Source organism: Daphnia pulex, chromosome 10 (genome assembly GCF_021134715.1).
Source record: "Daphnia pulex isolate KAP4 chromosome 10, ASM2113471v1".
In the NCBI taxonomy this organism is placed as follows: Eukaryota; Metazoa; Arthropoda; class Branchiopoda; order Diplostraca; family Daphniidae; genus Daphnia; species Daphnia pulex.
The window spans coordinates 5,878,656-5,893,952 of record NC_060026.1 but is presented as its reverse complement, the minus strand read 5'-3'; the positions used below and the strand labels follow the sequence as shown (position 1 = coordinate 5,893,952).

At 37.9% G+C, this 15,297-nt stretch overlaps 2 protein-coding genes across 3 annotated transcripts; both read right to left on the bottom strand.

The window, feature by feature from the left end:
• Positions 1-3,666: 3,666 nt before the first annotated feature.
• LOC124206099 (spondin-1-like) lies at positions 3,667-9,936 on the bottom strand. 2 transcript variants are annotated; one of them, XM_046603744.1, is made up of 8 exons: positions 9,787-9,936; positions 9,451-9,721; positions 6,058-6,269; positions 5,860-5,964; positions 5,596-5,775; positions 4,308-4,536; positions 4,066-4,239; positions 3,667-4,001 (listed from the first exon to the last, which is right to left on the bottom strand). In XM_046603744.1, the coding sequence occupies exons 2-8, from the start codon at positions 9,695-9,697 to the stop codon at positions 3,802-3,804; spliced, it is 1,347 nt and encodes a 448-aa protein (XP_046459700.1). In that variant the 5' UTR covers positions 9,698-9,721; positions 9,787-9,936; the 3' UTR covers positions 3,667-3,801. The 2 variants fall into 2 exon arrangements, with proteins under 2 accessions (XP_046459700.1, XP_046459701.1); XM_046603745.1 differs by having other exon boundaries at positions 4,066-4,230.
• A 985-nt stretch (positions 9,937-10,921) lies between these two features.
• On the bottom strand, positions 10,922-14,790 carry LOC124206098 (E3 ubiquitin-protein ligase ZNF598-like). Its single transcript, XM_046603743.1, has 7 exons — positions 13,944-14,790; positions 13,638-13,880; positions 13,367-13,578; positions 13,156-13,282; positions 12,605-13,091; positions 11,522-12,531; positions 10,922-11,442 (listed from the first exon to the last, which is right to left on the bottom strand). Exons 1-7 carry the CDS (start codon positions 14,136-14,138, stop codon positions 11,158-11,160), a joined length of 2,559 nt encoding a protein of 852 aa, XP_046459699.1. The 5' UTR covers positions 14,139-14,790; the 3' UTR covers positions 10,922-11,157.
• Between the last annotated feature and the right edge of the window lie 507 nt (positions 14,791-15,297).

Here is a 15,297-nt window from a genome sequence, read left to right as displayed (position 1 = left end):
GGAAGAAAGCGAAAGGTGGGAAGAAAGAAAGGGGTAATTAGCCACCGGCCATTTCAACCCCCCCCCCCCTTAAAAAAAGAATGAAATCAGACATTCTGGAATTTTCATGACGCGAAAAATTGATTCAACCGAATTGAGCTCATTTCCGATTATTGGACAAGTGACTTAAGGCGATTCCTTTGAATTTTTACCGCTTCATGAGGCAATATGGCAGCGTTTTCTCGTCACTTGTCCGAAAATTTACAGTGAGTCCAAGGCTATTCGAGACAGTTTGTCTTATTCTTTATTTCGGAGGGGGGGGGGGGTCTTTCTTCCCACCTTTCACTTTTTTCTTTGCCACCCAAATTTAATCTCAAAGCCAAACACAGTTCCCCGCAATATGGATAGGTGGCTGTTTGAAAAAAATTCTTGTTCGGATTTTTTGTAGGATACTGTACTTCATGCCATTGGCCTGAACGTCACTGGCCTGAACGCTGAACGTCACTTGACTGAATCTATGACCAGTTAAATGCATCCAAAATGTGTAAAAATTGATTGTAAATAAATTGTAGTTAAGATACTGAGGCTTAAACAATAAAACAATTTGTTTATTCAAAATAAGTCAGTCGTAGATGGTCGTAGAATGAAACTTCATTCTTGCATTCTTAACCAGTGAATCCTATCTTTTTTTTTACCCTAAAGTTACAGATACTGAAACAAATAATTTAAAAAATAAATTTAAGTTAAGATATATCCGCAATACCAAAAAAATGCTTCCATACAAGATACTATCTGAAAAAATGGTGAAGATAAGTTATTTCCACACACAAGCTACTGGGAAGCAAAAAAAAGTTGCAAAAGCCTAGGGGAAATTATCCTTTTTTAACAAAACTCCCCATTTTCCTTTTTTGCTGGGGAAAGTTCAAATTTAAATGGTTCTGCAACCATACATATTTTTTGCACAACGCTCTCAAATCTCAATAGTTTAATTCCCCCCCCCACTTGATGTCATCACGCGAAGGACTGATTGTCCAGGGTACTTTTCACGGCTGACTTGCTTGCTAGATTCTTCTTAAAATTGTTTTGATTAAGGGAGCTATCCGCGGCCTCTCTTAGCACTAATTAGCTAGTGGCTATAAAAGTGAAATTCCCTCTCTTCCTTATATTTTCCTCCCCCGTACTATTCTACCTTTTCGTTTCCTTTTCTGCCTTTATTTCCAAATTTTTTCCAAAGATAACCAAGGACTTCCCTTTTTGCCTTTTGAGGTGAGGAACTTTCCAAAAACTTTTCAAATGCTGCACTGCCGGACCCCTTGGAATTGGGTTTTTAAATAGGATGCATAGGGTAAAATTACAAATATTTTTTGCGAGCCCGAAGGGCGAAGCTTATAATCGCATTCGCAGAAAAAAAAATGCCATGTCACTTTGTATGTATATATGTATGTAACGCTCCATAGCTCGGGCGTTTTACGACAGACTTCGGACTTTTTGGTCTTAAAAATTAGACAAAAAATATGGGATGCGACCAGAACAAAAAAATTTTATTTACTTAATTAGTCCTTCTGTAATTTATGAAAAACTGCTAAAATAATTGCTTAACGACTAGTGATATCTGGCGGTTGCGACTACAACTTTTTCACCTTAGGTCTAAATTCCACTTCCCATTATGGCTTCCCTCGTTTTTGGTTACCTTTACTTTGCAAATTTACCGCCCGTAGCTAAGCGTGAAAACCCTCTTTCCTGCAAATATATCGCCGGAGGCGATTGCGCTCTTGAAAAAAGTTGGTTAACCAAAGTAGTTGGCTGTGTAGTGGCTAGGGCTTTAGATTCGTGTGGCAAAGATGGGTGGTTCAAGTTCACCCCCCATCAACATCATCTATCTTGAACATTGGCGCCCGGCGTGTATGGGTATGTGTAGTCAAAGTTTGGTATCGACGACATATCGTGACACAAATTTTCACGAAAAAAAACACGATCCTGACGCACAACAATAAATTTAATTTGAAAATGGTTCAATTTTTGCCGGAGGTAAAGCGTGAATATTTTCTATCCTACAAGTTTACCACCGGAGGTAATGCGTGAATATCCTCTGTCATGCAAATTTACCGCCGGAGGCAATGTGTGAAAATCCTCTACACTGCAAATTTACCGCCGGAGGCAATGCGTGAAAACATCACGCTTTTGCAAAGTTTTCATAAACAATTAGACTGTTGGTATAGTCAGAATGCCTCGAGAAACAATAACAGGAGATTAAACGATAATGAGACCAACAGCCACGGTAACAAAACGTAAACGGTACCGGCCAGTAACGGGCAACAAAAAATTAAATTGCTGTAAGTCAAACAGAAAATTTGCAGCAACACACAATGATGCCACGACGACCAATCTATCAACAAAAAACACAAATAACTGCCACTAACTTTGCCGATGCAAGCGGCCGCGGAGCGGATGAAGCGAGAATGGGTGCCTCGGAGGGGCACTCCCGCGGCCGCGAGAGGAGTTCTGGAGATCCTCGCGGTTAAAGAGCGGAGCCCGCGCTGAATAGGTAACATTGCCAAGCTAGATTGTATTGGTTTACCACAAACACTGTAGGCTCAAGGCAGATGAATAACGCGGGAGCAATTTCGGGCGCCGGCCCACACAGGGGGCTCGTGACCGAAGCTGCAAATCACTTACGAAATAAGAATATGCCGATACAAGCAGCTATAACGCAAAACTCACAAAGCAGATGCAACGTTGCCAACCAAAATTTCTTTTTCACGTATGACACTGACTGCTCAAAGCAGAGTTATAGACTCCTGGTCGCTTCACGGCTGTGTTGGCTTCCCTATCCCGGTTTCAGGGTAAAATAGCTTTTGGCTCAAAGGAGGTATTTAGCCAAAAGTGCGACTGAAGTTAATACTGCCGCTGTGTAGTGTAACCTTTAAAGCAAAAACAACGTTATAAAGAAATTGTTTTTAATGTTCAAGACTGATCGCTCAATGAAGTCATTTAGCAAACGACTTAACAATAGGCCCTGAATTTGTCATTTAAGACAGTTTTCAACTGACTTACGACTATCCATTCGGCAAGCTGATAAGCTTGCGTTTCTATCTTAAAATAAAAAATACAAGTAATTAATTTCAAACAGTTAAAGCAAAGACGGAAATCCCCTATAACTCTCTCTAGGCGATGCTTGAGCTTGCCGCTAGGGTGCAGGTCAATAGAGTTGGAGAATGTATTTAGGTATTTTCCCCGTTTCCCTACTGATTACGTGCTTCACACACACGGGATTTGCGAATGTTCTATTAGGTTAAATTTTTTGAAAATTGCACCATTATTATCCATTGCCCTTCACGATGACCTGTGAATTATTTCATAATTTTTGAAGAATTTGAGGTTTAGTTGAGAGTCACCGGCTTTTCACCAGAGCTCGGGCGGGACCGACCCTCATACCCGCCGACCGTCCACTCTCAAAAACCCGGTCTCGGAAAAACTACCGTCCTTAATTAGAGTAGTCGTATGTATGTATACCGTATAATATGTATAAAGGTTCAACGTAAACAACTCAGAAAATTCGAGTGGAAAAGAGGTTGCCGTTCCCGCATGGAATTATCCTCTCGCGTTATTCATAATGTGGTAAGAGATACAATGTGAACCAATATGAGAAGTTCTTGCTATGTTACCACTTTAAGAAAAATATTACCGTTTCATTATTTATATTTATATATTTTAGTACCTTTTTAAAAATATTAGTTAGTAACAGTTAACATAAGCATTATTGAAACTTGTGTGAATTTTGAGAGCTCACTGACAAGTACGACATACTATTTCAATGTATCTTTATGACCAATTAAAGTAGCTTCTGTTGCATGAACGTGCAGATCCACACCATTTTTTCTCTGCTAGAGACGGACAGGGACGGCCTCCTCGCCTAGCGTGATTAACTACCTTCCGATGTCTCGTGGATTCCCCTATATCACAAGCTTTGGAGCATTGTGACCAATCTGACCAATTTCCAACTTCACAGTCTCGAGGAGGACCTTTGGAAAGTGTAAAGAGAATTAAATGTGATTTTCAAAACAAATCGATTAAATCGCAGCGTACGGTTTCTCGTGAAAACTTTGGCGCTTTTGCTTGGTTTATTGACTTTCGATTTATTCGTCTTTTGAATGACAACGGGAAGAGGAAAGCTTGTGAAGCCGTGAGGGGACTCGGTTTGCATATCCCTACCGACAACGCTGACATTATCGACGTTATTTGCAGAATTCACTGATAAATCTTTGAAATATTTGAAAGCGTATTGCATAATTTATTAATTTTAGATCATTTATATCTTTTGTTCTTACTTGCAGCTTCTTTTTCAAATTTTTCAGTGTTATTCTCCACCGAAAGGTTAAGAGAAACAGAATCCAGGCTATGGGAAATCACATAGACATTTGAATTAGAAGAATTCCTCTTAAGAAAAAGCGCGTTTCCCTCTTCAAAAACGTAAGACTCCTGCTCCATTTTCTTAATTTCGTTCTGAATTGCGTCGTCGTTTTGATGGAATACTTTACTCAGTTCATATTCTTTAATCTATTGCCAAAGGTAGAGTTACGTTTTACTTCAATAACGAAGCAAATACAGTACCTACCGAAAGTCTTTGGAAGCCCGAGAGGACCTTATGCAAAAACGCTGTTTTTGCAGTCCTCTCAGTACTACAGTTTTTAGCCAAATTCTTTCAAATTTGGTATGTTCATAGGAAAAGGTAGTAAGAACACCACCGATTTTTTTCAGATTTTTGATTTTATTTTCCAAAGTACTTTTGACCCGTTCTAAAAGTCTTTGGAAAGCCGAGAGGACCTTATGCAAATTAGGCCACTTTGGCCTTTTTTGCAGTTGAACGGCTAGGGCTAGAGAAACGCGACTTTTTTTAAAAAATAGACCTGCCTTAGCCTTAGCCTTATATCAGGTCTGATTTTCAATTTTTTTCATTTATATTATCTAAGTTGAATTTTAAGTTAAAAACGAAAAAGTAGAATTCCCATTTCCATTTCCAGTTTTCTCTCGCGCCAAAAAAAAAAAACAAAGGGATAGGTGCGGAAAAAAGGGGAATTCTACTTTTTCGTTTTTTAACATTCAAATGAAATTTAGATAATATAAATGAAAAAAATCAAAAATCAGACCTGATATAAAGCTAACGCAGGTCTATTTTTTTTTAAGTCGCGTTTCCCTAGCCCAACTAGTTCAACTGCAAAAAAAGGCCAAAGTGGCCTAATTTGCATAAGGTCCTCTCGGCTTTCCAAAGACTTTTAGATCGGGTCAAAAGTACTTCGGAAAATGAAATAAAAAATTTGAAAAAAATCAGTGGTGTTCTCACTACCTTTTCCTATGTACAATATCCTGCACGGAAACTGGGACAGCCGCTAGGGGTTTTACACAGGATACTCGTAAGAACCACCTAGCGGCTGCTGTCCCAGTTTCCGTGCAGGATACTGTACATACAAAATTTGAAAGAATTTGGTTAAAAACTGTAGTAGGCCTACTGAGAGGACTGCAAAAAAAGCGATTTTGCATAAGGTCCTCTCGGGCTTCCAAATACTTTCGGTAGGTACTGTAATATAAATCAATTATGAGATGTATAATCACACGTACCTTCACAAAGTGAAACGAAGCCATTGTTGGAAGTTTATGGACTCCTGGATAGAAGAATGCTGAAGCAGGGTGATTTGGAAAGTTGGTCGTCAAATGACGAATCATTTCTTGTGGTTCAGTTGGCCAATTTGGAGAAGTGAAGGAAAATCCATTATCTGTTCCAGCATCCACTACGCCGACCTATATATTTTAAAGCGCAACGTATGGTACTGAACCTAACTTATGAATGAATTATAAATTCCATCAAGAGAGTCATGATTCTACCTCAATGCTGATACTATCCAACCATTTACTATTGACGCACAGATCTAAACTATCAATGCCGATGAACCAATCAGGAGAAGGAACAAGCTTAGAAATCAGCGACACCTTTGTAAACCAAAATTGCAAAGAAAATGATTTTTTAAAATTTGAGCTACAGCTACTCTATTTAAAAAAATAATGTTGATCAAGTGTACAAACCCTGGAATGATTGCCGTCAACAAAAAAATCTGCTTCTGTTTTCCCTTCTCCAGACGTTATTGGGGGTGCATTAAACTCGTCGTAGATTCCACCTTCTCCTTGGGATTGAGTATCTAAATAATCACTTCGACCGTTCTCCGCGAATAACTTTAATCCTTCCGTGGCCTTTTGATGAAGTCGGTACAACGTGTATGATTTGTTGTGTGATCGCCCTTTTTGTAAAATATCAGTTGTAGCTAGAGTTGTTATAAATTACAACAACTTATGCCACTATGCCCCACTGCACAAATCCGAAGCACACCAAAATTAGTAGAATGGGTTTCGCTTACGATATCCAAAAACGAACAAAGAACTAATTGTAAAAATTAGAGAACTAAAAATCATATTTTGTTCTCACTTTCAGACCTAAACATCAGTTGCCGTAAAGTTCCAATTTAAATTGAAATGATTTTGGGTATTTTACGTCACTTAAGTTATATTGGTAAATTCTAGTTTTATAGGTACAACCGAGTCCATAAATATCTACCCCCCAAAAGGCGCGAAAACCAATAGTATAATAGCATAACAATAGAATAAGTAGTTTCGCGCCTTCTTGGTGGGGTAGATATTTATGGACTCGGGTACGTGTTTTATAGGTACGAATCTTTAGGTACTGAGCTCAACAAGGATTTGATCGTAGCGTGGTTTTCCGACACAAGACAAATGGATTATAATACGAATCAAAGTCTTAGAAAAAATATTTCTGTGACTATTTAGTATTACTAGAGTATGAAAGAGTCGAAGATGCAAAAAAACCGAGAAAAACAAGCATCGTTCATTCTCTTTTTAAAAAAGACATGAATTTGACGTAATTCCTCCGTTTTTTGTCATTAAGGTAAGGTAAGGTTTTTTATAAGGCTAATTAATATCTACCCGAAAAATGGGTGCAGAACCAGTGCAGAACAGTAGGGTATTACAAAGGCTGTTATTAAAAAAAATACATATTCTAAACAAATAAATAAAATACGCTATAACCTAACTATAATTATGCTATAAGTTAATGTATAAAATAATAAATATATTGCACTTCGTTTGTTAACTCTACTTCAAGGAAGAATTACGATCTACTGCAGGTCTGCAGCTACCAAAAAAGACGGTGTGTAGCTAGACATCTCGGCCAAAACCAACCCGGCCAAGCTAACTCGGCCAGGCCCTTTTTTCTTTTTTTCTGGCCGAATTGGCAACTGAGCTTGGTCGAGTCTTCTGAAAATATTGAAGTCAATTCGGCCAAGTTCAAGTCCCGAAAATTCCCGCGAATGGGACTCTCTTCTATGATTTGGCCATTCCCGGCAGGGACAACCTCGGGTCAATTACTCTACTGGTTTTTGTTACATTACATGCACATTGGAAGGATGGTTATCACAGTCTGATCTCAGTGGACTATCATCACCGGTAACTAAATGAAGCTTACTTTCATCACGACACACAGGGAAATGTAGAATGGGGAAGCGTTGCATTTTTTAGCCGACCGACGAATCGGCAAGAACTAGCCTTTTTCCTCCTGCTTCCCAGTGCTTGTCAAAGTTCGTTTGTCGGCTTCAATTCACGACTACCTTAAACTTCGAAGTAGCAGGGGGGGGGGGGGGGGGGGGGGTAGTCCATCTGTAAAGAATCAAGTGAAAGATGGAACCAACGACGTTTCCCCATTCTACGTTACTCTGCCCTATAATGATGAAAGTGTAATTTATTTATCGTAATTTATGTTCAGGAGTAATCATCTTAAATGGTATTTCATACACACCTAGCAATGAACACACGTGCTTAGTTAATAATAAAAAATAATTTTTTCTGTATTTGGCCGAGTTGCCCTCTTTTTAACATTTTAGTTTTGACCGTAGTTTTGACCCGAGTTGACCAGAAAATCATGTCAAAATTTTGGACGACTTGGCCACAAAAAAACATAAAAAAACTTCTGGCCGAGTTGCCTTGGCCGAGTTGGTTTTGGCCGAGATGTCTGGCAATCAAAAAGACAACTCATCAAATTTTGATAAAAATTTTTAATTGTATAATAAAAATTTAATAATAAAAATTGTTGTGGCTTCGCTTCGCTTAGGAACGAAATTCAAATTCCAGTTTCTGCCTAAATGTTTCTACTACTAGTGACACACTAGAGCTTTAAAAAAAAAGAGCGGCTATGGAGTAGTCTAACGTCCGAAGTTGCCAGTTCGATGAAATTGTGATCCCTATTGGTTTGGTCATTGGTGTCCAATCGATTATCGATTGGACACCAAACCGTTACAAATTTGATTTTTTTATGTCACGCGATATTGTGTGTGAATGTCCTGGTCGTTTCCCTCTCACGCGTAGTTGCCGGTTTATCGAAATTGCACCACGTGACAGTCTAGAAATAAAAAAGATCACCACTGAAAAATGGGAAAAAAAAACGCTAAATTCAACCGCAATCCACTACTTCATCGCCGGTCTCCGGTGCTTCATTTCGGTGTAGCGGCAACTACCGATGGAGAGAAAATGCGAGTAATGATACATTTTTGAATTTCAGCAATCAAAATAATTTACAATAAATTTAATGACTTAACAAAATCACTTGTGCTTTAGTGCTAACGCTACTCCTATCTTCGAAGCCCAATTGTTAAAGCGGAGAGAGAGAGCCAAAGCAGCCCTCTTTACCCTTCTCTCCCTCTCGGCTATCAGAATAATTTTTATTCGTGAATTTATAAAAGTATTCCTTGCCGTGAGTGAAAAATTCTGCAAAATTACATGTTTGAGACACTAGACGAGAGACATGCCCCTCTCATACAAAATAATAATAACAAATAACTAATAACTAGTCCAGTTGAAATGGTAATACAATTTCGGATCGTTTCGGATTGAAATTTTTGAAAATGTTAAGTAAGTTCAAGGTTTTCACAAATGGTTCTCTCTGCTGCTCAGTGACAGTAGCAACTAATACGTGTTGTACGGAAATCGCAATTGCAAATAAAGTCAATTAATTTCAATACATCCATTTTTCGATATATGTGTTAAAAAAAATTATTCTCTTGCGTTGGGCCTCCATTAAAAAATAAATTTTCTAATTGAAAGTATGTAACTACTAAATATTTCGTCATTTTAAAAAATCCTGCAGTGTTAAATGTACCCCTCCTTTCTACGTCAGTGTTTGCTTCTTAACAATACTGAGGTAAGTAATTACAGTAACGTACTACAGCTAGTGCTACTCTTATCTAAAAGAGCTATTTAGTAAAAACTGAAACAAGTTTAAAATAATACCATGCAGCCTACTGCTTACTTGTTAGTAAATTTTATCCACTAGCCTATAACAAATAAATAAGATGTTCCGGAATAAATCTATTTTAGGAATCGTTAATACAAATTTGTGTGTACATATAGACCCACCTACAAGTTTAGACCATTGGGCAGGGGGTCGCCATTGAGGATAATGTTTAGGAAAATTTCTTGGGTTCCAAAATGTGTTGAGTGTTACGCGATAAACGGTAAGGCGATCTGGCTGACAAAGTTTTGGGTTTTGTTCTTCCATGTCCGTAAAAGGACATTTTCCTGGCCGTGCCTCAGTCAGTAACGCGATGATGTTCACCATACATAGTCCCACAATAAGTGAATTGTACCCATACTGGTTTATCATCTTTGCACCTTTACAAGGTTAGCACTATACAAAATGGGTAATATATAAATGAACAAGGAATGCAGGAGATCGAAAAAAAATCATCTTACTTTGTAATTCAAATTTTCGCCAGTAACGCACGCTCGATAAAAATTCCAAGATCACTAAAATACACCTCTTATCCAGTTTCACACGACGCTACTGACTCAATGTGGATAAGTGAGTGGATTTTTGTCATTTCATATTAAGAAAGGAAGAACACCGAAGAACACAGGCAAGGAAATCTTTGAGCCTTGATAAAAAAGCCGCACGATTACGCTTTACTCAAAGTGTAGTCGTGGAAATAACAAACTCAGTCGTCTCTCTCTACAAAAAGAAGTTGCCCCGAATTGCCCAGCCATGTTTTCCCATTTGCCCATAAAAGCAAATATTATTTTCTGGCTTGTTTACTTTGATCAAATATAAATGGTTCTATCAAAAATCAAGTTAATTTGACTATAGTCGAAACAGTTGTGATAGGGTAAGATTTTTCCCAGAACAGGCAATAGAACTAGATTAGTAGGTTACAGCAGTATTAACTTGTTTGAAAAACATTGAATTCTGAATTTATTTCCATAATGGCGTACATTTTGAATACCAAAGAAATTTATTACTTTCAATATTTCGTACTGTTAAGTCAACAATTAAAGTTAACGCAAATTAAACTAGCTCATCGAATTAGGCGAATGTTGTCATAGGTGACGAAAATAGAACTCTCGGTTCAGTTTCACAGGATTCAGGCCAGATGCTTTGTAATGATGGCGGTCTAGCGCGTCTAACGACGATATATATATATACATATATAAAAAGCATGACCGCGATTACTACTGCGGATGATTCTTGCTCTATATTTGGAATTTTCTGCTTCCATTATTCAAGCCTAGTATTTATAATTAAGTTAATAAGTTTATTTATATAACTGTATATTGGCATATTGCTCCATGCGATTTTATGAAATGAAATGTTTTACAAGTTTTGTATAAGTTTTAAGGTAGTTTCCTAGTAAAATCAAAAAGCGACATTTCCATAATCCCTCATTAAAATAGCGTTACTTTTTTTAAAAATTCCAACCCCGCAGCGATTCAACTCCATTTAAATGAATATATCCGAGGACCAAAGGAAAACAAACACCGACAAATAAAAAAACTCATTTCTCTATGCAAATATTTCATAAATAGTAAGAATAAGAAAATACATTTCGCAGCATTGAAAGTACAATTTCTTTATATATTTAAGCCACATATAAAAAGAGTACAACCACCTCTGAAATAGCGCAAAGAATTCAAAAATTATAAGTTCAAAAGTTTTAGAGTTGTTTTTTTACTCCATTTTAACTGTCCTAACTTAATAACTCACCACCCTGCCCTCAACATATCTTCTCTGGATGCACATTTGTCATGTCCAAATAGAGAAGAATAACAAGCAAATTTAATTATTATATTTCACCGTTTGTTCCAAGTAATATCATCTTGAGCTGTACCCAGTGAAGGAAAGTGCGTCTCTAGGCTGTGATTCGCCAAGTGATGCTTCAAATCAGAAGGTGACAAAACTTGACCACACGTAGCACATATAACGTACGGCTCTGTTGACACTATGCCACCTTTGACTCTGATTTCAGACCGATGAACTCGTAGAAGTTGTTGCTGTTTTGAAATGTCGGGGAGAAGGCAAATCAATTCTGGAAACAAGGCCGAAAAGCAATCTTCTCCCATCACCTCCAGGCAATTCTATAAATTGACTCACAATAAGAACATTCCAAAATAGGTAAACCGAAATAACAGTAAAAAGAACTCGAAATTATTTTACCGTATAGTATTCTTTAGCGTCCAGACTTCCGCTTCTAAACTGAGTTGATATGGTGCGAAATTTTTCTATCTTCTTCCGCTGATTACATAACAAATCCATAACTGTCGCAATGAGTTGTTGATTACGAGCGCTAAAATCAGGAGGCTGTAAGAATGCGCGGCTCGAGTTATTGTTAAGAGTTAATGGAACATTTTGCACACTACTTCTGGATAAAGCTATTTTCGTTGGAACCACTTTTTCAACGCGTGTCAATGGCGAACCATCATGACTGCTGTCGAAGAATGAAGTCACGGGCGAAGAGTTACCAAGAGCAGGGAATTCAGACGAATTTAAATTAATTGGTTTATCTTTGATTTTCGGTCTCGCTCCATTATTTTCTATCGTCTTTGAATTGATTAGGGGAGCAATGATGTTTACTTTGCTGGCAATGCAAGTATTGGTTTCCATAAGACCATCAGACATGTCGAATTTTGTTCTTCCGGTTCGAGATGCTCTGGGAACTTCAATGGGATGACGATTAAGTTCACCAACTTCAATTTGAGAGACTTTTTTCTTAGTTTCACCCGAAAACACCAGTGCTGCTACTTGGTTTTTGTTAGTCGCTATTGGCGGATTCTTTTTTTTTTTACATCGTTCTTTAGGATGCTTCGACGAGGATTCAGTGATTGGCACAGTGCATGGAACTGTTACTCCGTTATTTACCTTGTCCTTTGAAGTGATCCATACATTTGCGTCACCAGGATCATGCAAAGAAGATGGGACTAATAAAGGATACTCTTCAACAGTAGACGGAGGATTTCTACTATGAGAAACACTTTTAACAGATGAAACGTTGACAGGCTTTGGAGGATTTTTTTTTATCCACCCAGGTTTCAAGGGTTGCTGCTCAGGTAACTGAGGAGAAGTTAAAGAGAGAGAAGGAAAATTTTCCAGACGTAAATCGCGACTAGGTTGGACATGAATATTCTGAGAAGTACTAACTCGAGAAACTCTTGCGATCGGGATCCCTTCTAGAAGTAGAAGAAGAAGAAACAAAAATCTCACAAATTTAATGTCAGGAAAACAAACTTGATGTTAGATTACCAGTTAAGAAATCCTCATTTTGACCACCAAGGCGAAGACGGACCGAACGCTTGGCGCCGGTTGATTTTTTATCACCGGGCATTGAAATATCTTGATGATCAATTGCTAATCCTTCAGCAACAAGGGAGGGAAACTCATCATGAGCTCCTACGGTGTTCTTCACGGTAAATCGATTGCTTTTAGCTAATTTCTGTGCCAAAGAGTCTGAGCCATTGGTTCTACTCTTCATAACTGACCCAGATCCAGTAGACAAACTTGGGAATTCTTCAGGATTTCCGATATCTGCACTGACCACAGAAGAAACAGCAACTGGTCGAGACGTTTGCTGTTCAGCAACATTATTTGAATCTTGTTTATCGGAAGCCCTCGGTCCAACGCGACGTCCATTGCGCCCTTTGTTTTCACCTGAACGTGGTGCTAATGTGAATTCTAATTCCAAAGTTCTTGCTTGCTTGATCGCTGCTTTCCCCAAACTTTGACTATGTGTCTAAAAGAACAGGTTGTGGTGAAAATTAATTAAATATAATGTTAAGTTCACTATTTGTGGTTACCTGAGCTTTATGAGCGCGGATATCTATTTCAGTGCGAAAAACACAGGTGAATTTCTCATCCTTGCATTCCCCTTCCTCACATAGAAAATGTGCATCATGGAAATGTTTGCGCAAATCTTCATAATTGCTAAAAAAAAAAGTCTTTAATCAGCTTGTTCAACGACTTAATGCTTTTTAAACATTATGAATCTAACTTTAAATCCATGTTTACCAATAGTAATGATTTAACCCATCAGCATCGCAGAAGTGGCAGAAATAGTGATCTCTTCTCAAATGACGGAATAACTCATCAGCATCAACATATCTCTGATCACAAAAATTACAAAGAGGGTGGCCTCTGTGAGAAGTGTTGTCAGGGTCCCCTTTCCTCCGGTGTAAAGCTAACTCTTGGCGTGTATAGGCTCTTCTTTCTTGGCTAAATATCTTTAAAGAAAATAGAACAAATTAACTACTATTATATGCATAAAAAATAAGCTAAATACCTTTAGATTCTCAACACAAAGATCACAAAAAAATAATTCATGTTCTTTCCTCAAATGATCTTTAAGGATTTGTAAGTTTTGAAATGTAGGCTTCAATGGGCAAGAGTAGCAAATATGAACAAGTAACTTTTCAAAAACATCTTGTAGAGAAGCACTCTCAAAATGGATTTTAGTTATTTTATCCATAGGATACAAGTTTGATGCAAGAAGTTGATATGGTTTGGCCTTCTTCACGAAGTAAACCTGAAACAAAAATTCATTTCAGTTGTGTGATTTTGAACTATTAACACTGAATAAAAGCCATACCTTGGTCAACTCTTGGCGACAAATGGGACAGGCATCTTCTTTGCATAACACTCGCATGCGAGTGGAACACTCGTGGCATATCGGATGATCACATATTCCTATGGAGAATATTTCAACATCCTTAAAACAAACGGGGCAGCATGCAATATCTGAGGTTTCGAATGCTTTTTCACGTTTGTTAAACGAGGAAGTCATCTCGAAGATGAAATTTGTTTGAATTTAAAGCGTTTACACGTATGCACACAGTATCAATGCAAGTCTAGATGTGTCAGTTAAATTTCTTTGTACTGGCTTATCAATACAGTTGAACACATTGCCCTCTTTACAGACTTTTCATGTGCCGGACTACCGGGTTCTTAATTAACTAGGCTACAAGTCCAGATTCACGTTTTCCAATGGTGTGGCACTTTGGGCCTGTGGCAGTGGCTTATTCTGCACTTTTGGTGATAAATCTCGTCTGCTGAAAATTTGTATCGAACGACGAGACGCCAAGCGGAAAAACAATTTCTAATTTTTGCTTTTCGATATTCCGCAAAATTCAGCTAGCTTTCATAGAGAGGGAAATTTCTTGTAAACGGTAACCGTAATTTTATTTAATGGCAACAACGAATATACATATAGGAAATCTCTACAGTTAAGCTAGATAAATTGTAGAAATGTGGAGAAATGGAGAAAGCATAGAGTTGGCTAACGTAGTAACGTCCGAAGTTGTCAGTTTTTTTTTTCAGCGTCAAAAAATGTTTAGACACGAACCATGGTGTATTAGTATGGTGGGGGAACTTATGGTTGGAATCGGCTATCTCGGCGCGAAGCCAGTGGTCGCACCTGATCAGCGCTGCCTGGTGGACAATTGGGTGAACTATGAGCTATAAACGGTTTGAAAATTTTCTAAGTCCGATTGCACTTTGCTTATGTACTTATAAAGCTATAAAATCGTAAAAAATGAGTCAATAACAGTAATTAAGTATTATTTTTCCAGCTTTAATTATTTTAAAATTAATAGAAAAAAAATATGAAAAAAATAAGTGACGAACATAGGAATCGAACCTTAGCCCTCTGGAGTCGTAGCTCATTACTCCAACCACTGCGACAACCGGTTGATGTCTGCACTCAAAAAAGTTAAATATATATACTATTTTACAGACGAATTATTTTACAAAAGATATGTATTTTGGTTCATAGAGGGCACTGACAATAGCCGACCAGCCCTGCAATTGGCTGTTAAGAATTTTTACTTTTGCACTAAGCTCCGCCTCTTGTCCGGAAACTGGCTTCATTCGAGATAGCCGATTCCAACCAAAGTTCCCCCACCATACTAATACACCATGCACGAACTCCTGCCAGAGCCATTACT

Excerpts from the sequence above, each read along its gene's own strand:
- LOC124206099 (XM_046603744.1), bottom strand. The coding sequence starts at position 9,697 with ATGATAAACCAGTATGGGTACAATTCACTTATTGTGGGACTATGTATG. Across the intron at positions 5,965-6,057 it reads TTGACGGCAATCATTCCAGG|GTGTCGCTGATTTCTAAGCT; the intron begins GTTTGTACACTT and ends TGGTTTACAAAG. Across the intron at positions 4,002-4,065 it reads CAAAGTTTTCACGAGAAACC|GTCCTCCTCGAGACTGTGAA; the intron begins GTACGCTGCGAT and ends CACTTTCCAAAG.
- LOC124206098 (XM_046603743.1), bottom strand. The coding sequence starts at position 14,138 with ATGACTTCCTCGTTTAACAAACGTGAAAAAGCATTCGAAACCTCAGAT. Across the intron at positions 13,579-13,637 it reads TTTGTGTTGAGAATCTAAAG|ATATTTAGCCAAGAAAGAAG; the intron begins GTATTTAGCTTA and ends TTTTCTTTAAAG. Across the intron at positions 13,283-13,366 it reads GGGTTAAATCATTACTATTG|CAATTATGAAGATTTGCGCA; the intron begins GTAAACATGGAT and ends TTTTTTTTTTAG.